This window comes from Nothobranchius furzeri, chromosome 13 (genome assembly GCF_043380555.1).
Source record: "Nothobranchius furzeri strain GRZ-AD chromosome 13, NfurGRZ-RIMD1, whole genome shotgun sequence".
Classification (NCBI taxonomy): Eukaryota; Metazoa; Chordata; class Actinopteri; order Cyprinodontiformes; family Nothobranchiidae; genus Nothobranchius; species Nothobranchius furzeri.
Window position 1 is genome coordinate 63,266,875 of NC_091753.1, and position 25,000 is coordinate 63,291,874.

Genomic DNA, 25,000 nt, shown 5'->3' on the forward strand with positions numbered 1-25,000 from the left:
CTTTTTATACCCAGCAGATTTGTTTAACAGTGACTCAGCAGAAATATCCTGATATTCCTTCAGATCTACTAGCTAACAGCTTGGAGAAAAAAGTGGATCATAACTTCTATCCCTAAAATATCACACAGCTGTTATAAACCTTTTCACTATTTCACTCCTTCCGGTTCCGGTTGAGTGAACGCTGGCGCGTCTCGCTGCCGCTGCTCGCTGGCAAACAAACTTTTTGTGTTTTTTTTCTTCTTTTTACCCGAGTCACATCCCTGTGTCGGTGAAAAGTCATTTTCACCTACCTGCTCAGCTTGCGTTCTGGTTGCACATCACCACCTCCCTGCTCCACTCCATAATGTGGTCCAGCAGGATTTCTGTGTGCCTCTCACTGGCCTGGATCATCCTGTCGCTCATTCTTCTGTCCGTGGATGGCCTTCTCCAGTACTCGGCGGCGGAGCTCTTCATCCTCCGCTTTCACTACTCCGGATCTCCACCACCAGCTCTGTGCCTCTTCCCCGACATCACCTTCCAGCCTCGCCGTCGGTATATCCATCGGGGGTCCCGGCGGAACCTCCATCTCGACGGCTCCAAAGGAATACCCTCCTTCTGGTCCACGACTAGCCGGCGGCTACCCAGGAATACCTGCCGAGCTGCCGACTCCAGCGTGCTAGCCCGGCTGGCTAGTCGGGCTAATGTTCCTGTCGCCAGGGACTTCCGCAATGCTAATTTTGGTCTTCTCAACATTCGCTCCCTCTCTGGTAAAGGACATCTCCTCCAAGATACCATCAGTGACCATAAGCTAGACTTTCTTTGTCTGAACGAAACATGGCAACAACCCAGCGATTTCTCACAACTCAATGACTGTACTCCTCCCGGATTTGTTTACCTCTCCAAACCCCGTGGGTCGGGCCGCGGCGGTGGTCTCGCGAGGTCCTTCCCGTAAGCCTTCCTCCTCTCACCACTCTGGAATGCCTCGCCTGTCAACTCTCCGGCCCGACCCCCACAATAATTGTCACTGTTTATCGTCCCCCCAAGTTCAGCCCTGAGTTTTTAAATGAACTCTCTGCTCTTTTATTCCATCTGTCCTCCCTTTCCCCAAATGTAATTTTACTTGGTGATTTTAATATTCATATGGACAATATGGCCCTCCCCCTCAGCAAAGACTTCTCCTCATCTTTGGACAGCCTCAGTTTTCATCAATATGCCAATTTTCCCACTCACATTAAAGGTCACACCCTGGATTTAATCTGCTGCTCCGGCCTGACCCCCTCCAACTGTACAGCTGACCCGCTCCCTTTCACGGACCACTTCCTCATCTCCTTTTCTGTTCCCCTCCGTCTCTCCATCATCAAGTCACCACGTATCATTTATTTTCGTAATATTAAGGACATTGATCTAGCCTCCCTGTCCTCCAGTTTTGCCACCCTGACCCCTAATTTGTCCTCTACTCCCGATGATCTTGTCATTCAGTACAATAACGGTCTGGTTTCTATCCTTAATTCATTTGCTCCCATCAAATCCCGCTCTGTATATTTTACTCGGTCTGCTCCATGGTTCACCCCTGCCCTACGCTCCTTGAAAGCTACCAACCGGAGGCTTGAAAGACTCTACAAGAAAACCGGTCTCACCATCCATAAAGACTTATATTCTGCTCAGATTTCTCTCTACAAGGACTCCATCTCCCATGCCAAATCTCAGTATTACTCCGGTCTCATCTCGTCCAACTCCAGCAACACTAAAACATTATTTTCCATCATGAACAGCATTTTTCAGCCTCCCGACTCCTTACCCATCCATCTTTACTCTTCAGAAACCTGTAACTCTCTCCTTCAGTTTTTTAATGAGAAGGTCAATAGAATCCATCTCTCTTTACCTCATTCCTCCCCTCCCTCTCCTGATTTATTTGAACCCACCATTCCGTTCTCCTCCTTTGAACTTCCCCATCCCTCAGAAATATTAGATTACATCACCAAATCCAAACCTTCCACCTGTCAACTGGACCCTATTCCAACTGTTTAAGTTAAATCGTGCCTTTCTTCTCTGCTCCCTTTTATAACAGCCATTATTCATTCCTCACTATCCTCTGGTACGGTCCCATCCCTATTCAAATCCGCTTCAGTCAGCCCTATTCTAAAAAAACCTGGTTTAGATCCCAATGATTTCAATAACCTGCGTCCCATTTCCCATCTTCCCTTCATTTCCAAAGTCCTAGAGAAAACTGTTGCATCTCAGCTCCATTCCCATCTCACCCGCAATAACCTTTATGAACAGTTTCAGTCTGGCTTCCGTCCCCACCACAGCACAGAAACAGCTCTCATCAAGATCACTAACGACCTACTCATTGCTGCTGATTCTGGTTTAATCTCTATTCTTATTCTCCTCGATCTGAGTGCGGCCTTTGACACCATTTCTCATCCCATCCTCCTCAATAGACTCTCTTCCTTAGGCATCACTCACACCCCCCTAAGCTGATTTCAATCTTACCTTACTGGCCACACTCAGTTCATCCAGTTAAAATCCTTTACCTCAGAACCCTCCCCAGTCAAGTCAGGTGTGCCGCAGGGCTCTGTCCTGGGGCCCCTCCTCTTCATAGTATACCTCCTCCCTATCGGCAAAATCTTCCGCAAATTCAATATCCAGTTTCACTGCTTTGCGGATGACACCCAGCTCTACATTTCCAGTAAAACCAACTCAACTCTCCCACCATCCTCCCTTACACTCTGCCTCTCTGAAATCAAATCATGGTTCACCTCTAATTTCCTCAAACTCAACGGCAATAAAACTGAACTTCTTCTAGTTGGCACTAACTCCACCCTCTCAACATCTGACAGCTTTTCTTTAACTATTGACAGCGCCATAGTCTCCCCCTCCCCTCACGTCAAGAGTCTGGGTGTCATTCTTGACAGCTCACTTTCTTTTCAGGCTCACATTAATAACTTAATTCGGTCAGCATACTTCCATCTACGTTCCATTAACCGTCTCCGTCCCTCACTGACCCCTCACACTGCCGCCATTCTCGTCCACAGCCTCGTCACCTTCCGTATCGACTATTGCAATTCACTTCTTTATGGTCTCCCCAACAAACTCCTTCATAAACTGCAAATGGTCCAGAATTCAGCAGCCCGTATTATCACCAGAACCCTTTCCTTTCACCACATCACCCTGGTTCTCCAGCAGCTTCACTGGCTCCCAGTAAAATTCAGGTCCATCTTCAAAATTCTCCTCCATACCTTCAAAGCTATCCACAACCTCTCTCCTCCATATATCTCAGACCTTATAAGTATTCACACGCCATCCCGTTCACTCAGATCTTCTTCTTCCATCCATCTTGCGGTTCCTTCTGCCCGTCTCGCTACCATGGGGAGCAGAGCTTTCAGCCGCTCTGCTCCCCGTCTCTGGAACTCACTTCCCCCAGACATCAGGAACATCGACAGTTTTACCCTTTTCCAATCAAAACTCAAAACACACATGTTTAAATCTGCTTATAACCTCTGATTTTATTGAACTGTTTCTCTCTTTGTTTTTTCTTGTTTGGGTTTTATTATTGTTTTATTGTATTTTATTACGTGTTTTCTGTAAAGTGACCTTGGGTGTCCTGAAAGGCGCTTTGAAATAAAATGTATTATTATTATTATTATTATTTGGTACCCTGCTGTAGCAGAAGGAGCTAAAACCTTGTATGAATCTTGGCTAACTCTAGGATTTAACTAGGGATGCACCGATCAGGTTTTTTTGCTGCCGATCACCGATACCGATATCAAAGAATGTTGATCACCGATACCGATCACGTGGATTGGCCAGAAATTTTCTACAACATTATAATGAGTGCTACAAACTACATAATATGGGAATAAAGGAAATGTAACCTAATCTAAAATGGTCTGTATTAGGGTTGTCATGGTGTGAAAATTTAACCTCACGGTTATTGTGACCAAAATTACCACGGTTTTCGGTATTATCGCGGTATTTTTTTTAAACGTGCTACATTTTCACACAATTAAATAAACCCTGTATGTCAGGAAATATTGTCCTCAGTTTGTGTCTAAATTTTGCCTAAAATGTGTTATTTTGTAATTATGTTGTTTATTTGTTTACATTTTTTCCCTTTAGTCTTTAAATTACCAATATTTGCCCATAACTTCTTATTTTATGTCTGTTTGATGTCATCATTTAAAAATATTAGATCAGATGATACTCAGTACTCAAGTAGCCTTCTAATCAGATACTCTTTACCCTTACTTGAGTAAAAACCCTATATCAGGAAAGTATCGTCCTCGGTTTGTGTCCTTCCACTGAGCTTCGCAGATGTGGGAAAATGTCATCAGGCAGTAATCGTTGTTAAATTCATAATTATTCTCGGAGAGAGACCAACTCTTATCTGCCCCTGGGAGCCCCGTAATGCATAGCGTCATTTCAACATGGCGGTGTCCGCGACACGGTTTATATGCAGGTAGCGGCGCTGCGGCTGCTTTATATTCCAGAACTGCGCTGCTCTGGGTGGCTGCATGTTGGAGTAGCTCTGTTGACTATATGTAAGTTTAGCCTCCTCCTTTGGCCATTATTTCAGCTTTAGCTTCAAGAAAGTTTTGGTCGTAAACAACAAAGCGCGCATGTGCCGCCGGCAACTTCAGCAGATGATACGGTGGCTGGTAAGGGTCATCTCGCCTACACCGCAGCCACAGTAAACCCACCGAGATAGTATAGTTTTTTAAAAAACAAGATGGTTATTATGATTGTAAACTTTTTTTTACCGGGGTTTACCGCTACACCGGTTACCGTGACAACCCTACCTGATCGGTCTGCTTTGATCTATTTTGAAAACTCCGATCAAAACCGATAGGGGCGCTATCGGCCGATTGGGATCAAATGCAGATCCATCGGTGCATCCCTAGATTTAACCTTTGGTCACCTACACGCGCCGCCATGAGGTTAGTGAGACTGGGGTTTTTACAGGAGTAGAAAACAGACTTTTATCCTTATGCTGGAAACCAGTTAGTCTGATCTGGAGGTTACTGATTGTGAGAAAGGTCCGTCAGCGTAAACAACCCTTCATCCTTTCAGATGCATCTCCAGATCTGAGCTGATGCGTTAGTCCTACCTGAAACATGGCTGGGGTGCAGGTCGCTGGACATGGATGGATGGTGGGCCACTTGCATGTACGGAGGCGGAGCCACCATGTGACTGATGTGCTCCTCTGTATCTGAACTGTGCCAGACATTCACCTGATTTGGAGCAGAAGAAGAGGAAGAGAAACGTTTAACACTCCTAAATGTTTAAATGATGTTCTGCTGCTTTCAAAGACCTGTGGAGATCCAGCACAGACACAGGGTTACGGTGAAGAAAAACGCACATCCATACAAGTAGTCACCGAGATCAAGAATTATAAAAAACTGTTGAAAACATGTTTTAAGTGCAGCCCTGGTCATTTTATGTCACCACTTTATAATAAAACACAAACCCAGCGCCGTGGCTGTCAGAATAAACATTTGGTTATTTTTAATTAAACTACTGGAGCTTCATTCCACACACCTCTAAACTCCCGGTCAGAAACCCACCTTTAGGTGCCTGATGGGATAAAAAAATGGAAACTCTTTATTGACCCATCTTTTCCTTTCGCACCATACGTCTATTGATCGATGGTTATTGAATTATGGTCCAGTCCTGGTCCTGGACGGACACACGGAATGGCTCCTGACACGTCTGCTTCACCAAAACAACAGTGTGTGAATGTTTCAACTCTCCAAATACCTAAAAGCTCTACGACTGCAGCTCTGTAGGAACAAGCACGTCCACTCTGCCTGGATTCATCCATTATGTCTTATTTCTTATTGATTTAGACGTTTTGGATTTGTACAGGGGTGTAAAAACGTTTTAAGCTCCTCCAACAAGTGTTGGACGGGCTCCAGTTCCACGTGTGTGCTGCTCAGCCTACACTGGGTCTAAATCTTATAATTAAAGGTTTCTGCATGTCTAATATCCATCATACTGTAGTTACCTGTTGTTTCCAAAATGTATTCAGTTCTGATCATGGACTGGGAATTCAGGGTCTTTAGATCCCTCTGGAACAATCCCACTATGATCTAATTAGAGTGAACATTCCAGAACCCAAGCTTAGAACTCAAGGAACCTTCGGATGAGATGGAAAACGTCTTAAAGCAACGAGAGAAAAAGGTTTTTAGGAGGAAGATAGTCGTGACTTGGATGAACAAGACCAACATATAATGTGATGCTTCGTAGCACTGTTGCCTCACGGAAAAGGTTGCAGGTTTGAATCCTTGTTGTTGCCTTTCTGTGTGGAGTTGGCATGTTTTCTCCTCATGCACGCGTGGACTTTCTCCAGGTCTGGCTTCCTCCTAACCACAGACGTTAACGTTAGGCTCGATGCACACGGCAGGATGATGGTGTCGATTTTTGCCCAGGTCTCTCCTGCCGTGTGACCTGTACGTGGTAACGGGTGACTCTAAATTGGTGTTGGTGAGAGAGTGACTGGTTATTTGTCTCTGTGCACCTGTAATGGACTGGTGACCTGCCCAGTGTGTCTGCTGCCCTGTTACTGCTGGAGATATGCACCAGCCCCTGTGACCTTACCGAGGAAGGAGCAGCTTGGAGTTAAAGAGGGACTGCTCACCATCAGAAAACATAACTCCACCCCTAGCCAAGATTTGAAAAATGCTATGAAAGTGGGCGTTGCCAGGAGACAGAGAGTGGAATAGCCAAGCGTGGGGAATTTCCATCTTGGGAGGGAGACGGAGTGGGAGGAGACAGTACCGATGATGTGAAATTGTACCAGCCCCTGTAGCCCCAGTTCCACCCACAGGGGGCAGCACTAAGGCATTTTTAGACCTAGATTCTAGATTTAATCAAGTTTACACAAACATGCCAAAAATGCACAGACACAGAAAGATTGCATTTGTCCCAATTATACAGTTTACAAGGCAAAAAAAGTTATTTTGGAGTTCAGTTACTCTTTAAGACAGTGGTTTCCAACATTTTTTTGACTCATGGACTTCCTGAGCCGTTTTAAGAGTACCACGAGTGCCCTCTTAGTCAAACGTGTTGACGAGTCCCCAAAAGTACAAATAACTGATTACTAAATGTAAATAATTCCATTAAATCTCCTAAACTCTGAACCACGTTTAACTTCTCAGGTGTACCGTATTTTCCAGAGTATAAGTCGCACCAGCCATAAAAAGTATAATGAAGAAGAAAAAACATGTACAGTAAAAGTTGCATTTTGGGGGAAATTTTATAAATTTTCTTACAAAATCTGAGACCAAGCGTTTCACATTGCAAGACAAGTACCGGTAACAATAACAGAATAAACAATCAGGGCGCAACAACGCACCACGGTCTCCAGCAGGTGATGGCGGTGTTTGAAACCCTCCCAGTGGGGCAGGGGAGCTCATTCCTGGTCCGGAGCGGCCCGCAGCAGCGTGGTATACATAATTTGGTAATTAAGTTGCAGGACCATCCAGACTATGAAAAAAAGTGTGACTTATAGTCTTGAAAATACGGTATTCTTTAACTTTAACAATCCTCATGCAGGGTCCAGAAAAAATAAACCTCACGTGGAAACTTTCTGGAGCTCTGCATTCGGATCCGCACCACAGCTGGTGTGAATGCTCTGACTGGACTGAGTGATTTCTGATCCATGTGAAACTGGAACACATCCATTCTGCATTCAATGTGAACGATTTCAGCCGTCATCTGCATTTTTTCACTGTGTGGGCGTCGGAACGAGCCCCCGCACCATGAGAACAAACATCCCAGCTCTTCATCCGCGTACGTCACGCGATCAGGAAACAGAAAGTCCATGTGTTAGGAGATTGTTTGGGCAGCAGTAGCTCAACAGGTTGAGCAGGTTGTCCAGTAATCTGAAGGTTGCAGGTTCGATCCCGGCTCTGGACAGAGAATTCTGCTGTTGTGTCCTTGGGCAAGACACTTAACCCACCTTGCCTGCTGGTGGTGGTCGGAGGGTCCGGTGGCGCCTGTGCTCGGCAGCCTCGCCTCTGTCAGTGCACCCCAGGGCAGCTGTGGCTACATCGTAGCTCATCACCATCAGTGTGTGAATGTGTGTGTGAATGGATGAATGATACACTGTAGTGTAAAGCGCTTTGGAGTCTTACTCTGAGAGACGCTATACAAGTGCGGGTCATTTATCATTTATCGTTTTGGGCCGCTGCTGTAAAAAAAAGTGAGGCGCGAACCGGAAAAGCTTCTGCCGATCACAATTCAACAACGGATTATGAAAGAACGGATAACGCTCGAAACGCGCAGATTCCTCCTGATGTAAGAGGTGAGTCGCCACATTGTTTTGGTTGTTTTGGTGTCGACATCATCCTAATGCGCAACGTTCTGTGAGTCTTAAAAAAACGTAAAAACCGTGAGAAACGCTGGCAGCGAATGAGTTAACCCTGGTCCTCAGTGCCCCCATCCTACATGTTTTAGGTGTTTCCCTGCTGCCACACACCTGATCTAAATGAATGAGGGATTAACAGGTGTCTGCAGCACTTGATGTCATCCTGAGAAGGCAATGCAGAATCAGGTGTGCTGAAGCAGACATGCAGGTGGGTTTATTATTCATCTGAGTAGGAATCATGGCCTAAGATCTATATCAATATATTCTTTTCTTCTATTTGTTTATGTCAAAATTGCTGGTTTTACATTTTCACATACCAGATGAATTTCAGCTGAACAAATACTTCAAAATTTTGTGAAGAACATTCAACGTTCTCAGTGGCGGAGCTTGATATGTGCAACATGTGCGGCCGAACAGGGCGGCAGTCTGCAGGGGGCGGCATTTAATTTCCTTTTTTTTTTTTGTCTAAAAACATTTTTTTTAGCATCAACCAATACATAAACAAAACATAGAAATCGCATGTTCTTAATAATAATGGTGATGATAATAATATTTCTGTAATAAAAGCACAACAAAGTGTAACCCATATCAACTACTCCCTGTCACATGACCCACGTCAGCTGATGTGAGGTCCCTCTCCTGATTGGCTCCTTCCGAGTCGCGGCAACCATGAAAGCTGCTCCTGCCGTGGCTGTAAGCTTGCTGCTTGTAGAACGGCGTTGGAAAACAAAGCGTTTTTCTCCCCTCAATTCATTTATACTCTCATTTTACCTCAGCGGTAAGTGTGCTTAACATCTACCAATAATACCCTTTTACTTGTCAGTGACCAGTCGATCGTTTTCGCGATAAAAAATGACCTTGTTCGGCGGAGTTCCCACCGCGAGCAGAACTCCGGTTCAAAAACGCTGTTTTTGAAACACTTTTATTTACTTAAGCACTTTAGTGGGCTTAGCTTGAAACCAAGAGCAATCGAATGATTATTGTTATGTGTTGCCTTGAATTCGGCTATGCTGTCTGTCAGACAGTTGTTTTCCTTTATTGTTGTTTTTGGTTTTGTTTGTAGCAAACGCTACTGGAATGCATAGATTGCGCTACGTAGCCAAGATGATTAATAATTAACCTGTTGTACATTCGTGATATGTTTACCGGTAAACTGAATAGAACTTGATGTGCTAATGAACGTTTCTCTGGCCTACATGGCCGGTTTTTTCCCCCATGTTGAACTGATCTTCTTCATATTGAAGTGGCGAGCTGGTAGGACCATTCTTTCTTTTTGGAATCGGGAAATGAGCTACTATTATTTACCCCATGAAAAACGGAGCGGCAGCGGGCCGCTGGAGGTGCCCTGCCAGTATGATCCCGTTTAAACTGTAAACTGCCATAAAATAAAAACTATAATAGCTAGAGCGGTCTTTTTTTAGCTGAAAGTTGAGACTCTCGCCTTTTAGCACATCTGTACTGTACAAGTCGATGATGCCATCGTGTTGCGTTAAGTTTGTCTATTTCAGTAGAACTTTGACAAGTGGTGAGAAGGTGGCCAGGAGCTGGATGTTGTATTCAGTTAGCAAACGTTGTTATATATACACTCCACGCAATTTGAAACAAAGTTGTAGGTGTAAAGTTTTTTCGTGTGTGTGTGTGTGTGTGTGTGTGGGGGGGGGGGGGTGTCACAGGGGGATCTCGCACAGGGCGCCATTTAGGCCAGCTCCGTTACGTTCTTAAAAACTTTTTTTTAAATAAACCTTTCAAATAGTTTTTATGTTGTTCTGTTTTATTCTTCAAACTATTCAACACAAAAATCCTCATGAAATGAATAAAGATGAAGAAATGTAAAAACAAAATCAAGCTAAATGTGATGAAAACACTAAATTATAGTTTGACATAAAGTAAAAAATCTAAAAACAGAAACATTTCTTCCTACTTTCCTGATTCATTCAATCACTTTTCACTTATTCATTTTTTCATGGAAGTTAAGTGTTGCTTCAGTGAAGATAACTAAAGCTAAAATGATGCGTTGCTGCGTTTTTTGTCGACATTAATAAATAAAGTTTATGTTTATTCTCTTCCTCTGCCCTGGTTGAGCGCCGCTCTGACCAGCGGGTCCGAGGTTATTAGAGGTCCGACCTGCTCGCCAGCGTTATTAATGTGAGAAACAGCTGCAGATGGAAATGTGTTCATACTAAATCACTGGAGATGTCCAAATGTGTGGAAGTCTGTGTGTTTATCGTTGTTTAGAACTGCGGCATTTAGGGTCATTAGTGTTGACGAGCATTTAGCGCACATACGACTTTCCTGTCTCCAGAATTATTTACTGAGGATGTTTTTCTGTTCATCATCACACTCAAATTAGGTCCGTATAACCGACGTTAGCGGATCAAGTGCATCTGAATCCACGCGCTCCGGGCTGCAGCAGCTAGCCTGGCCTGCCGGACTCGTCCTCTGTTTAATTCTGCACAGAGAGAGAGTCTGGGAACTCACAGGCAGAGAGGCACATGAGGGGCGGGACTAGGCAGCTCAAAAATAACCAATCAGAAAAAAGACGGAAATCCCGACTGTACCGCACGACGCAGTAGATTTCTAGTTGTAGTAAAAAAAAAAGGCGTCTGGCAACAGCGCAAACATCTGTCATTTTTTTAGAAGAAAGGCTTTTAGAGCTTCTACTTGTGGTTTTAAAGACATTCTGTTGCGCAACCTCCCTCTCAGCCGTCAACCTCCTCTAGGGAGGCACCGCAGAGCCGCCCAGACTCCATTACCCAACATCCCCAGCGCCAGGCTTCCGGTTCACGTCACTCGCCAAATCTATTTAAGGAAGTGCCGCACAACGCCGACTCACTCAATCATCGTTCGAACCGAACCTAACCTAGAGTCCAAACCAGATTGTCTCAGATCACGAAGCCTGTTCAGATCAGACCAGCCAGATCTAAGAATCCTGCCTGTTCTTAGAGACCAGCCTCAGACCAGGAGTCGCCGTGGTGTCACCATACAGATGCGCACCCGGCTCCCAGATTAAACAGCGTGTCCATTCAACCCGGCGTCAGTCACTCCGCGCTTGGGTTAAAAGCCACGCCACATCCAAACTCTCGCCCAGCTCGAGTCACCCCGTTACACATTCAAGTCATTTAGACCAGAGGAAAGAGTCGCAGCGAACTCCGCTTCAGTCGCCATGTTTATGACAAACTCTGCGTTGTGGTGTGTGACGTACGCTGCTCAGCGCTGATTGGCTCGGTTAGAATTCTCAGGGGGTGGGGCTACAGAGTTTCCAGTTCCTTTCTATGTGCAGAATTAAACAGAGGAGGAGTCTGGCAGGCCCGGCTATGCAGCAGCAGCCTCTAGTCCAAAACTGACGCAGCTCGAAAAAATTCATGCACAGTCGTGGTTGTCCTAAATAGATAATTGATAATATGCCGTCAACCATATATCAGTGTGCATTAATTTATTAGCATTTTCATCAAGCATAACACATCCCAGCCCAGTGTTTTTTACCTGGACACAGCCAGTGCTGTCGTCATCTGGGTAATGAAATAAACATTTTTCAGCGTATCCCTGTAATGCTCTCATGGACCACTAGGGGTACGCGGACCTCTGGTTGGGATTCACTGCTTTAAGGAGCAGAAACCTGTAATAATCTTCATCAGCCCTTTACTGAATAATGTCCTTTGTGTTTTCTTTTGAAAGCCTGTTCAGCACATTATAAGGAGCAGAAGCAAGCTGTGCTATTCCATTTGCTGCCAGCATTTTTGTTTTTCCTCTTTGGTCTGAATTTTGCAATCGCTCTGCAGGTCATTCTAACTTTCTAGTTCAGAGATTTTGAATTAATTCAGCAGAAATCAGGAGCCAAAGCTCCCTGCACCATCAATAAAACCTGTAAAACGCTTCCAAACTGCTCTACAGGTCATCATTTTAAATAAGACTCTTGCACCGTTTAGCTCCATTTAACTGGTCCATGCTGTGCTTGACCACTTTCTCTAAAGTCTCATTTACTTAAATGTGTTGCGTGACGGGGTGAGTACTCCCTCTTCTCCACAACATCTTTGTAAGACTGTCATTCCAGGAGAGGGCACTCACCAGCTGCGGGGCATTACCGATCAGCGGCAGCTGCAGATCCTCTAATCAACCGCAGCAGAGCTCTATTTAAGAGGAGAGGGAACCACTTCACATCGCTGATGATTAACTACTCACGGTAGAATCTTGCCACTCAGTTCTAGGTTTTGCTTGTCTATACTCAGACATTCGTGTTGTTGCAGTTTTGGATTTTTCTGGTTTTTTGTGCTTGGATTTTGGTGTTTGGACTCAAGTTTGTTTCATCTTCAGGATACTTGGAATCGCTGAACCACTGATGGATGTACCTACCTGGAAGTCACCATAACCCGCCTGGATTACTCACTCAAGGTTCACCTCTCCTCCTTCTCCACTTGCCCTCTGCCGCCATCATCTGGCTCCCTCTCCTGGACACACCCCGTCACACCGTCTGCCCTCCCTGCTGGCTTTTGGACTCTTGCCGACTACTTCGCACTTGGATATCTCCAGGACACTTTTAGTTAGGGTTAATAAATCATTGTTTGAACTTTCTGCCTTTGTCCTGTGATGGTTCTTCATGTCGTGGGTTAAACACCTTCCCAGGAACATGACAAAATGCTTCCAAATGGCAGCGAGCTCAAAGACGATTTGACCAGAACATCAGCTTTAATGCAGGAAAATAATACGGCAGTGAAGATAACAACTAAAATCCGACTTTCAAAAGGGACACATTATTCCTCTTTTAACCTTTTAATGTTAGTTTATACTGTAAGTGTATAAGTTCTCAGCACAAAGTCTCCCACATGAAGTTAAGTCAGTATTTTTTTCCCACATTATCAGTACCTTCCAAAATGAGCCGTTTCCAGGCTCTTTCGCTTTAAAGGGGACATATTATAACTAACCCACACGTTAGAGTTCTGGAATGGACCTCCTAAAGCACAGACCTCCACCCAACCCAGAACACGTGGACTGTGCTCAGAAGCTGAGTTTGTTTACATGAACGAGAACTGTCAAATGGAACCACAATGTGTGTGACAGTAACACGCCAAGGGGCGTTACAGCAGCGGCTAGTGGGGTGTTGGTGCGAGTCTAACTGGGAGGGAGAGAGAAAATCTACAATATTTTCTAACTTGTGAACCCAGATTCTTGTTTTTGTAAAGCAACTTGGGGGGTTGTGAGACTAGAATGCAATGTACAAATACAGGCCGTTTACTGTGAAAGTTGTGTGTTGGAGACAGAAATATTACAAACTGCTACAGGTGTGCGTCTACGGCTTTTATTTGCTCAGATAACGGACCTCAAGGTTGAACTCGTTGCTGGTGTAGCGTCCGTTAAGCTCTGAGCAGGTCAAGCGAAACATTCTCTCCGTCAGCTGTCCAGGCTGCCTGTTGTAGTAGCGGACCTGTCGAATCACCTGCTCATAGTTTGACATGGAGTCTACACCTGTGGGCAGAAGGAAGCAGCAGGTGTGTGTCAGTTGGTTTCCTGAAGGCTAAAGGATGCAGCAGGTGTTTGTAGCCTACCATATATGGACATGCCAGATGTGGAGTTGGTGGCGTCCAGGTGTTTTCCCAGCAGAAAAGTTGGTTCCAATTGGAGGGATTCTTGCTCCGGGTTAAGCTCCTCCCCCAACACCAGGACATCACAGTAGTCCAAGTTATGGACAATTTCCTCCAGCAGTCCAGCTTGATATGCTACACACACACACACACACACACACACACACACACACACACACACACAAAGTCGAAAGTATATATTTTAAGTCTCAGCCTGTAAACAAATCGGCAATTTTCCTGAATTACATAAATAAATAAATAAATAAATAAATAAATTCACCAGAAACTTTTTCCAGGTTTCTGTTCAGTTGTTTATAAGTTGATGTTTGAACAAACTTAAATCTGTGTCGGTCCTCATCCAGACTCACGGTAGCTCCAATAAAGGGGACGCTGAAGACCTGTCGTACATCTTTGTATTGACAACCCAAACTAATAATTAAGTCCATTATCACCATCACTTAGCCGTCTGTTCACCAGAGTCTGTGTTGTTGCTACGGTATGTTCAGAAAACGTCACACGCTTTGATGAGGCTGTCCACGATACAAAAGCAACTCCTGCTCCTACCTTTAGACTCCAATTACCCATAATTCTCTGAACACAGACAGAGCCATGAGCTACTATCACCGCTCTCAAGGGGTTCTATCTCATTGTTTGCAAAGTTCTAGCCTCCACTTGTCACTTTGTCCCACCACGGTCCCAGGGGAGGGACTCAGCTATGCCCATTTAACAGCTTCCCGGGGGGGGGGGGGGGGGGGGGACAGAGAGAGAGAGAGAGAGAGAGAGAGAGAGAGAGAGAGTGTGTGTGTGTGTGTGTTGGGTATTTTTATAATTGTACCTTTTTGAGGCCTAAAAGATGGCCAACTGTTGCTGTTCATGAAAGGTAGAGCAAGGATGTTAATTGAGAAAACTCTGTACCTCTGTAACTTGAGAAGGTCCGCCTTCTTCCCCCCCCCCCCCCCACCCTTTGCTTGAATAAAACCACTGAAGACTCTGAGGACTGGGGGAGTCGCCTGGCACCATAGCTCTGGAGAGAGTTATGTGTCATGGTGATCTCCCCCTCATTTGGCTAATTCAGTGTAAAATGTCTTCCTTGTTGTCATGTGTGTTTATTTCAGGTTGCAGGGTTATGGAGGTTAAATATTATCTACCAGATAATTGAAGAATGCAGGTATACAGAGCAGGTGAGGAGAAAGCTTTGAGGCTGGAGCAGAGTGGGGGCTGGTTGAGCCACACACACATGGACATTACAAATAATCAATTTACTCTCTCTCTCTATCAAAGGGTGTGTCGTCCTTTAAGGTAATATGGGATGAAATCAAATTACCTATCAGTGTGTGTGTGTGTGTGTGTGTTGGGAGGCAGTTTGATTAGAAGGGTGACAAAAACAACCTAGGAAAACATTCATCTTTTTTTGTCAGAATTGTTGGGATCACCTCCATGATGCCTAAATGACCCTTTATCTGCTATGTTCACACACACACACACACACACACACACGCACGCACGCACGCACGCACGCATGCACGCACGCACGCACACACACACTCAGAAACATTTTATAACCTTTCCCACCCTCGCAGACGTTTAAATGTATTTGAAGACAACCGTGGATGTGAGGGCTGTCCCGGGACAAGACCTAAACCACACAGCGCTCTCCACAGCAGCCTGGATCACAGAGATGTGAGTGCAGATAAAGAATCCCTGAGTGCAGTGATTGGGAGTAGAGCAGCAGTGACCTCTAAAGCAACAGGCACAGAAGACAGCCATTAAGCAAACACGAACATGTTGAACAAGGCGACGTTCAGAATCAGCTGAATAAGCTTTGGGGTGATGCTGTTGGAGCTACAGGGAGCAAAGGCGCAGTGCTGGGCTCCATCACAGGAAAAACAAACGAATGACATGGAAAAGTCCAGAACAGGTCAAGATTAGCAGGGTGCAAAATAATCATTTTAGCCAAAAACACAAGAAAATAAAGCATCAGCCCAAAATGAAACTGGATTGTAACGTAACAGACACCAACATATATACTGGACAATATAGGCTCGGATTCTAAGTGTTTGTCTCCAAATGGGAGGTTCCCACCATCGTCTTTTTAACCATGTCACAGGTCTCGTCCAGCCCAGACAATCCAAAAATGGACAAAGAGGTGGAGCTGAGGGTGGGGCCGTTACGGTTACAACAAATGAACCAATGTAGCTACTAGCTAACTTAGCTAACCCAAGAAGGTAGCGGGGGTAGCCCCCCCGCTCGGTCGCCTGGCTTCTGTACGAGGCTGTAGTCATGCTGCTCTCCTGTGGAGATCTAATATGGGTTGGGACTGTTAAAATACCGGTGCCGGGGCCTTTTACATCAGCTGCTCCACGGCTGGAGATCAGCGGGACATTAGCTACATGCTAACCCAAAGGTAACAGAGTTTTTCCGGACTTTTTTAGCCAGAAAAAACATGGTGGAGCAACTCCAAAGTGAACATACCTCTCGCCTGCTTAGTAACAAAATCATAAGCAGGTAAGCTGACTGAGGATATCTATGGAATTAGGATTGGGACAATATTCAGCGTAACTTGTACCAAGTTTTGAAACTGCAAACATGTTTCATCACATGTAACTTTGGATTCGTAACTTTTAACTTTGGATTCGTAAGATATCAGGCATCGCTGTTCCACCACAGTCAAAAATCTGTGAGTCTGTTGCTCCCAGAGACTGAACCATTGACTCGGCTACCGGCAATGTGTCGACACGGAGCCGAGAGCCATGTAGTGGTACACTGGGACCGTGGACAAAGGTGGACTCGGATCCTTGACTGCGGTGTAATCCGTTATCCTTAGTCATATATGTAACGCTAGTTTTGCTACCCAGCAGCCACACCAACACGTTATATTTCAACCCATCTTAGACCAAGCAGTGTTACAGCAAACACAGATTTTCTCCCATTCTACCAGCAAACTGTTAGTGAGAAAACTGTGGTTGAGCGACTCAAAAGTGAAGCAGAGTCAACAAAAAGAGCTGCAGTGTTGTGGTCTCCCTCAGAGATCCACAAGTGACCAGCATGACTACAGCCTCGCATCGGAGCTGGACAACGCGTCCCGGCTGCCCCAGGAAGCGGGAGCAGCCTCCTGCTCTAACAACTGTTCCCGAGCAGGAAACAGGAGATGGGGGAGGCCGGGCACCCGCTCAAGGTTCTTATGCAGCCCCACTAACATGTTTGACCAAGCAGTTAAATGACACAGCGTTTCCCCCATTCAACCAGCGAAATAAAGCACAGAAATATGATTTAACCTTCTGATGAACAAGAAGCAGAAACTGCTTGGATGATCTGTTAGTGCAGTCAATAACCACAGCTAGCCCTTTTGACCACGTAGGAGAGTAACATCTCCAAATGACCCGATACTGAAGAGGTTACCTGTAGATGGAAAAACAGACCATTTCTGGAGGCTACAACCAAATAATTCAATGATTAACATCCAAACACACAGAGAACACAACTAAAGTTGAGAGAGTCAAAATGGCTGAACATGTCTTAACGTGAGGCTGAGGCCTTTCCCCCGGAGCTAGCTCTGACTGCTAGCTCTAGCTGTGACGTGGCTCTGATGCTCATTAGTTATTCAGAATTTTAAGCATTTAATTCTACTTAAACAGAAGAGTTACAAAAACATTCACGCTCCCCAGAGTTGTCATGAATGTAAACTAGATCTATTAAACCTAAAATGGTTTTTGAACCAGGCAGTAAACGTGTTTATTCTGGTGTGAAATGGGCATTTTTAACATGGGAGTCAATGAGGATTCTGGTGCCAGCCCCTAGAGGATGAGGGTGGAACTAAGATTTTAGCCCCTCCTTGTTGGCTTTGTGTTCATCCCAAGATTATGGGGGCTTGGTATCACACAAAACAAATACTTTATTCCCATTTGTTTGTCTGTTATTTCCATTTCTGTGTAATTAATTGGTTTTCAGCTAATCTCTCTCCCACAGTAGCTGTCTCCATTTCAACAGCAGAAAGAGTTCCTTCCACTCCTGAAAGCAATGCCACTTTCTGCTCCTTTCCTCTGCACGTTTCACACAATAGAAGAATAAACCTCCTTCCTGCTCTGCTTATCGGCTCCTAATTGACTGCCAGCAGCAGGGCTCGGGATCGAGACGGGCAAAATCTGCTTCTGTGGTCAGATTGGTGCACTGGACTAAAGCCGCCAGGATTTGAAAGTCCCACTCATTTGCCACCGGTCAATGCTGCACAACAAAAGAAGGAGTAGGCCTAACTCAGCAGGATGAAGTCTGCAGCAGCTGAGTGACAAAGAGGCAGCAGAGTGATGCCCACGTGGAGAGAGATGGACTGTGCTGAAAAAAATGCTCTTTTTTTTTTTACAGTCACTACTTATGATGGGGAGGAGCTCTCCCTGAATGATGGGGAGTGAAAGAGTCAACAATGTGTAACAATTTACTAGCATAATGATGTCAGAGCTGATCCTTATCTTTGCTTAGGGTATACTAACCTCCTGTAGCAGCCCTCTGGAGGGGCATTAAAAGATACGGCCTTTATGAGGTAGATAAATGGAGTAAAGAAAAGTTTGCAGACCCTGCAGAAGACAGGAGACCTTAAGTGTGTTATTAGTCCAGATGCCACTTCCTTTAACTTGGCCAACAGCACCGCAATTCTCTCGTCAAAATACAAACAAAAAAACGAGTGCTGAAGATATCTAGCAGCAGACACGGAGCAGATGGAAGAATGTTTCACTGAAAAAGCCTGATGATATTAACGTTTATACACCCGAGACTGAAGGAGTACAAAGATACGCAGCAAAACTTTTATTTGTGGACAGAAATGACAGGAAACGTGGGAGTGGTGCTGGATCAGGGACAAATTTGTCTGTGTTGAAAAGTCTCTGAAGTACAAAAACACAATATAAACACACAATAGTAATTACACTATTGTGGAGTGGAGACGTGACTGTAAGGGTGGCAAGATACCCCAGAAAAACACTACACCTCTATGTTGTCCAGGCGGGGAATTGCTTGGCAACACTCCCCAGGTGACGGAGAAGTCCGTCTCCGTGAATGTGTGTGTTCATGACATCAAGCCTGAGATGATGGAAATGGCTCAAGTACCAGAAACTTTACACCTCCTTCTCTGTTTTTATTGTTATTCTGGTAAAGATTATTTGTTTTACTCCATTTTCAAACTACTGATCTTCTCCATCTACTTGTGGCGCAAAATACTGCTGTCAGACATCTCATCTAGTCTCCTAAACATTCATGTCACTCTGCTCTTAGCTCCTAAACCCTAGCCCCTAGCTGCTATAGGCCCTAGCTTCTATCTCCTAGCCTTTATCTTCTAACTCCTAGCTCCTAGTCCCTAACTCCCATCTCCTAGCTCCTAGCCCCTAACTCCCATCTCCTAGCTCCTAGTCCATAACTCCCATCTCCTAGCTCCTAGTCCATAACTCCCATCTCCTAGCTCCTAGCCTCTAACTTCCATCTCCTAGCTCCTAGTCCCTAACTCCCATCTCCTAGCACCAAGCTCCTAGCTCAGAGCTGATGGTACCTAGCTCCTAACTCATATCCTCTAGCTCCAAGCCCAGCTTCACTGGTTCCACATCCCCTCAAGGGTACACTACAAACTCACAGGGCTTTGACTAACCAGGCCCCCGGCTTATATTGTGGAACTTTTCAAATGTTTTGTTCCAAGCAGATCATTGAGGTCATGTGATCAAGGCCTTTCAGTTACAACTTGCACAAGACTGAAAACCAAACGACAGCGTCAGCCCTCTGAACTCCTTACCTTCACTCAGTGGAGCTTTTTAAACAACAGTTAAAAACTGCTTATCATAAACATTGTTGGATCTAGGTTTCTGTGAGTTTCTCTGTGAAGCACATTGTGACTCAAAAGTGTCTCTTATCTTTCAAGTGCAGATGGATGAACGAGTCTTGACCTGAAGGGATGGCTCTGCTGTGTTGTGAGGAGTGAGAGTCTGGACCAGGCAACAATTACACAGATGCAGCACAAAAGGGAAGATCAGGGGTATGAACCAGCTCCCAATTATCTAAAATGCTTGGCCTTTCTTTTTAAACTGATTACCAAGCCCTGGATGACTGACAGCCAGCACAAACAGAGCTGTAGTTGTAAACCACGAGGCTCTCATTCAGTGATTTTCAAGTTTATTTATAAAGCGCCAAATCACAACAAGAGTCGTCTCAAGGACCTTCACATAGTTAACATTCCAACACAAGTCAGTTCATTAAGCCAATCAGTAAACCGTTTCCTATATAAGGAACCCAGCAGGTTGCATCAAGTCACTGACTAGTGTCAGTGACTTGATGCAATGATGAAGATGATACCAGTGACCTGAGAGACCAGAGGCCATGTTGTCTAGAGGCACCTCATCCAGCTCTCCCTGTAGCTTTCACCATTTGATTTAGATCCGAACACATTTTGAGCCATGGTAGTGATCCTTTTTTAGCTTCTGCTGAGCTTTAGATAAACAAGCACATCAAATATCAACCTAAAAGACCCAAAGTTATAAAAGCTGAGAGCACAATTTCTGTTTTCACGACTTGAGTCTGTGGAGATGCAGCAGCTGAAAGAGGCATCTGCTTGTTCACAGCCTCATGCTGATGTCTAGTTTTCTCAGAAGGTTTGTTTTGCAAGACACATGATGTGTGAATGTGCTACGGGGCTTCATGAATTAGTGAACAGTTCATAAATATGAAAATCACCTGCTGAAATATTTAGTTAACAGAGATTTACACCAGCAAGGAAGAACAAACTCGATCATCTATGAACTCAGAGTTTTCCCTTGGTGGAAGAGTCCATCGGTTGGCCGTCTGCATTTGGGCCGTTTTCAGCCACTGCGCCAAGTTCTGCGGAGGTGTCCGAACTCACCCACTTGTCGTGTGGCGCCATCTGCCCTGGTGACTGTGCTGACAATATGGAGGTCCTGGAAGAGAGAAATGCCCCCTGGTGCTCTGAAGTCAGCCGCCGGCTGAGTGAGTCTCTCCAGTCCAGTGATGGTGATTCTGGGCTCACTGGGGTGCAGCACCATCACCACAGCATCAACGGTGGGGATGGTGATACACGTGTCTTCACCAAAACACCTGCAGATGCATAAGATGATGATGATTAACGGAGCAGCAACACTTCAAAAACTAACATTAGTGCAAAGCGTGAGAGGGAGGTGGGTAAAACATGGAAACGTAGATCTAGAATTTGGGGATGTTGATCATGAACTCATATCAGAGTGAGAGCAGTGACTTGAAGACGGTAGCTCCATCATGATCACCTCCAGGGTGGGTTTTTGTGTTCTCGTGCTTTTGGCTGGCCAGCTGTTTCTGTTGTTTCACCTGCAGCTGTTTTACATCCAGTCTCTAATGTTACTCCAGACAGCCTCCCGCCTGCGTTTGCATCTGTCTCCTGACTTCCTGTTCAACAGTTGATTATGAAATCCTTCAGATGCCTTCTTAAGTTGAAAACACACCAGAACCTTTAATTCTACAAACACACAGATCAACAGGGACACACGGCAACTCAAGGGCCAGAAGAGGCAACTAGATCATACTAACATTAGGTTTCAAACACGCGCTGATCCGTGAGCTCGGTTCGGTACACACACACCCACACATAAACACACACACACACGCACACACCCACACATAAACACACACACACACACACCCACACACACGCACATAAACACACACAAACACACACGCACACACCCACACATAAACACACACACACACACACACACACACACACACACACACACACACACACACACACACACACACATAAACACACATACACACACGCATGCACACACCCACACAAACACACGTACACACACATGCACACACCCACACATAAACACACACATACACACACACACACATAAACACACACATACACACACACACACACACACACACACAATCACACACATGCACACACCCACACATAAACACACACATACACACACACACACACACACACACACACACACACATAAACACACACATGCACACACCCACACAAACACACGTACACACACATGCACACACCCACACATAAACACACATAAACACACATACACACACCCACACAGAGCTCAGACATGCAAAAATAATTTCCGGTGGAACTCTACACACACTCAGAGTGGAGATTTACACACCCCACAAAAGAAAACATGAGCCATAAAGTTAGAATGGAAGCAGATATCATTTATTGAAGCACACAAACATCTGTCATTGGGAGGGACACCACAGGCCCCCCCACACACTGTGGCCCTGTACCAGCTACAGAAAATGAGAACATGTTTTCTCAGGGTAGCTGCAGGTTTAAGGGAGCCAAATTTAAGACTTTTTAAGACATTTTTTAAGGCCACTTTGACCAAAGTTAAGCTATTTTAAAAATTAAATTTAAGCAATAATTTCCAGCTCTTGCCTGGAGCCGGTGCTAAACACGTCGCGAACGTGGGATTAGCCATCCAGTTACCATTAAACTTGCCCTTCCCCATGGCGCAAGCTCCCACTAGCTTAACCAGCTAATGTGCTCATCTAAAAAAATAGCCCCCTTTCACAACCAACTGACTGCATACGGTTCCGCTTACGGCAACATCATACACAAAAAATGCTGAACACTAACTAGAGATTCACGAAATTTTTATAGAAATAAAAGAATCTTGTTTATTGGGTCTTTGGTCATTTAAGACCTTTGGAAACTGGATTTAAGGATTATTTGTAATTTTTAAGGACTTTTAAGGTCTTAAATTAGGAAAAGCTAATTTAAGACTTTTTAAGGACCCGCGGATACCCTGTTTCTCTGGATGGAAGATTTACGCTGCTATGCTTCCTGGTTCGTCCCTCACTTACTTTCTGATGGAAATCCCACTGCATCACTGAAAATCTACAGGATGGATCTCCGCATGGTTTTCTTTCTCCAACTGGTAACTTTTCATGTTTTTTTCTGTCTTTGCATTTAAGCAGTATTAAGGATGTGGCAGAGCATCAAAGAAAACTGCACTTTGTTGTTATGAAGAAATTCTCAGAAGACAGAAAGAACGAAATGATGTAAAAGTGCAGCATTAAGGTTTGGAGATAAAAGAACAAATGCAACAAGAGATTTGGAACAAAACTGAATCAGAAGACAGCTGGCAGTGATGTAGAAGATGTAGAAGACAACCAAACACTGACCGCTACTGCATTCAGAAGTCACCAGGAGTCTCATGTTTATGAATGGAAAGAACTCCACACAGTGTAAAAACACATAATGATTTAAAAGCATTACACTCTTATAGAATACATTTCAGTACCTGATTTTGAGACCCACAGGTCAAATGCAGGTCAACTTGCCCTGGCTATGACACAACCTCCAATATTTTGCTCACAGGAGACTGGAAGCCTGAAGCTCTGGCAGAGATAATGAAACATTCTTTCCCAAGGTTCCTCACAGAACTATTTTATCTAAGTCTCCTTGCTCACAGAAGAAAAGAAGAGAGAAGATTTTTTTAATTAAATATGAACTTCTAAAATTTCAAGCTGGATAATCATTAAATAAACTTTGTTATTGCTACTTATAATAATTATAAATGATGAAATGTTTCATTAATCTGTGCTCAATGATTGTTTTAGTATGTTTACTTGATAAAGTCATAACATCTGCACTCACACAAAGACAGAGTAATGCTAAGTTAACACATGACACTTAGTTAACCTTCTGCCCAGATTCATAGTCTCCAGGTCAAAGAGGGTGTGTTCTGTGATTGTTGGTAACTTCTCTCAAACTTGTCAGCCCCTGATTGGCTGTCCAAATCATAATATCGATTCCTTAAAACTAGATGGCTTTGAATAATTTACCAGTTCGAGAACAAGCTTCAGACCGGCCATCTTTAGCAAACCTCTTCAACCAGCAAAGATTTTGACGCATCGTCAAAACCTTTAAAAGCTTTTCGCACCTGCGGAGCTGATAACAACAAGATAGTCTCCTGCAGAACAAAGCTGATATCGCAAAACTCCTTCAGAGTTATTTTTAAGACACAACCAGTTTCATCAGTCGTTGTGACCCGGAGACTTCTCAGGACCGACCTGGTCGCACTAAAGGTTGGTTTATGCTTCACGCGTCCGCGAGGTCCGCACGGCTCCGCGTGGAAAAGTTGCGTCATTTTGCATCATTTTAACAACCACGCCCCTCCACCGCGCCTCCGCATGGCCCAGAATTTCCGCAACGCGCACCTCGGAAAATTTCTAACCACGCGGACGGTCGGACGTGGAAAAACATGGCGGACCGGCAAGAACTAGTATGGCAGAGGTTCGTAAATACAGACATTTGTATGATTCAGCTCTCAGAGATCACCGTGATCAACATGTTGTTATAATTCTTGGAGAGAAATAGCTCGCACTGTCGGACAAGACGAAGACGCTGTTAAAAATGCTGGAATTCCATGTTGTAAACAGTAATTTCTACTTCTACTATGGTGTAGTGTTGGATGCATGCCGTAGAGCTCCATGCTGCCCCCTACAGTTTGGGAGAATATTGGCTCACCGCAGAGACGAGCCGCATGAACCATAAAAGCTGCGAGTTGTGAAGCGCGTTCCATCCGCGAGCCGCATCACTGCGTGGAAAGTGAATGCGTCAAGCATAAACCAAGCTTAAGGTTTCTCTACCCATCTCGTGCTTGGGGTCATCACTCCTCCTGATGTCTCGGACCCAGACGGGGGTCTCCAGAACGGGTGAGGTAGACACTTCAGATTGCGTCTTGATGCTTTTAATAAGAAACAACTTAGCTTATTTGCAAACCAAATTCTTTTAAATCCAGAACTCTCTCTCTGAGATACGGAGAATCTGATTACATTATATTTACACATACGTTCCAGACACCATCCTTTAGTTCACATCCACTCACAGTAAATAATAGTTTAAACAATTTGTCAAGTCCTAATTGTTTGTAAAATAAATTCTTTTTTTTTTTAAACCTGACTGTTTCTTGAATCAAAGCGGTGTGTGTACAAGTCCCTGATGAATAAAGAATCCTAGAATCTTCTGACTAAAACAAATAGAGACCAGGCAAGGTGATATTCTATTTTTAAATATAGT

The 25,000-nt window shown here is 44.6% G+C and overlaps 1 protein-coding gene across 2 annotated transcripts in view; it reads right to left on the reverse strand.

The window, feature by feature from the left end:
* Positions 1-25,000, reverse strand: part of LOC107374383 (calsyntenin-2) — a 542,719-nt gene that overhangs the window by 9,346 nt on the left and 508,373 nt on the right. For both annotated transcript variants that reach the window (XM_070543765.1, XM_070543766.1), the window contains 4 exons: positions 20,795-21,006; positions 13,888-14,058; positions 13,662-13,807; positions 5,087-5,210 (listed from right to left, as the gene is read on the reverse strand). In XM_070543765.1, the coding sequence (XP_070399866.1) occupies positions 5,087-5,210; positions 13,662-13,807; positions 13,888-14,058; positions 20,795-21,006 (653 nt within the window). The remainder of the gene's footprint in view (positions 1-5,086; positions 5,211-13,661; positions 13,808-13,887; positions 14,059-20,794; positions 21,007-25,000) is intronic.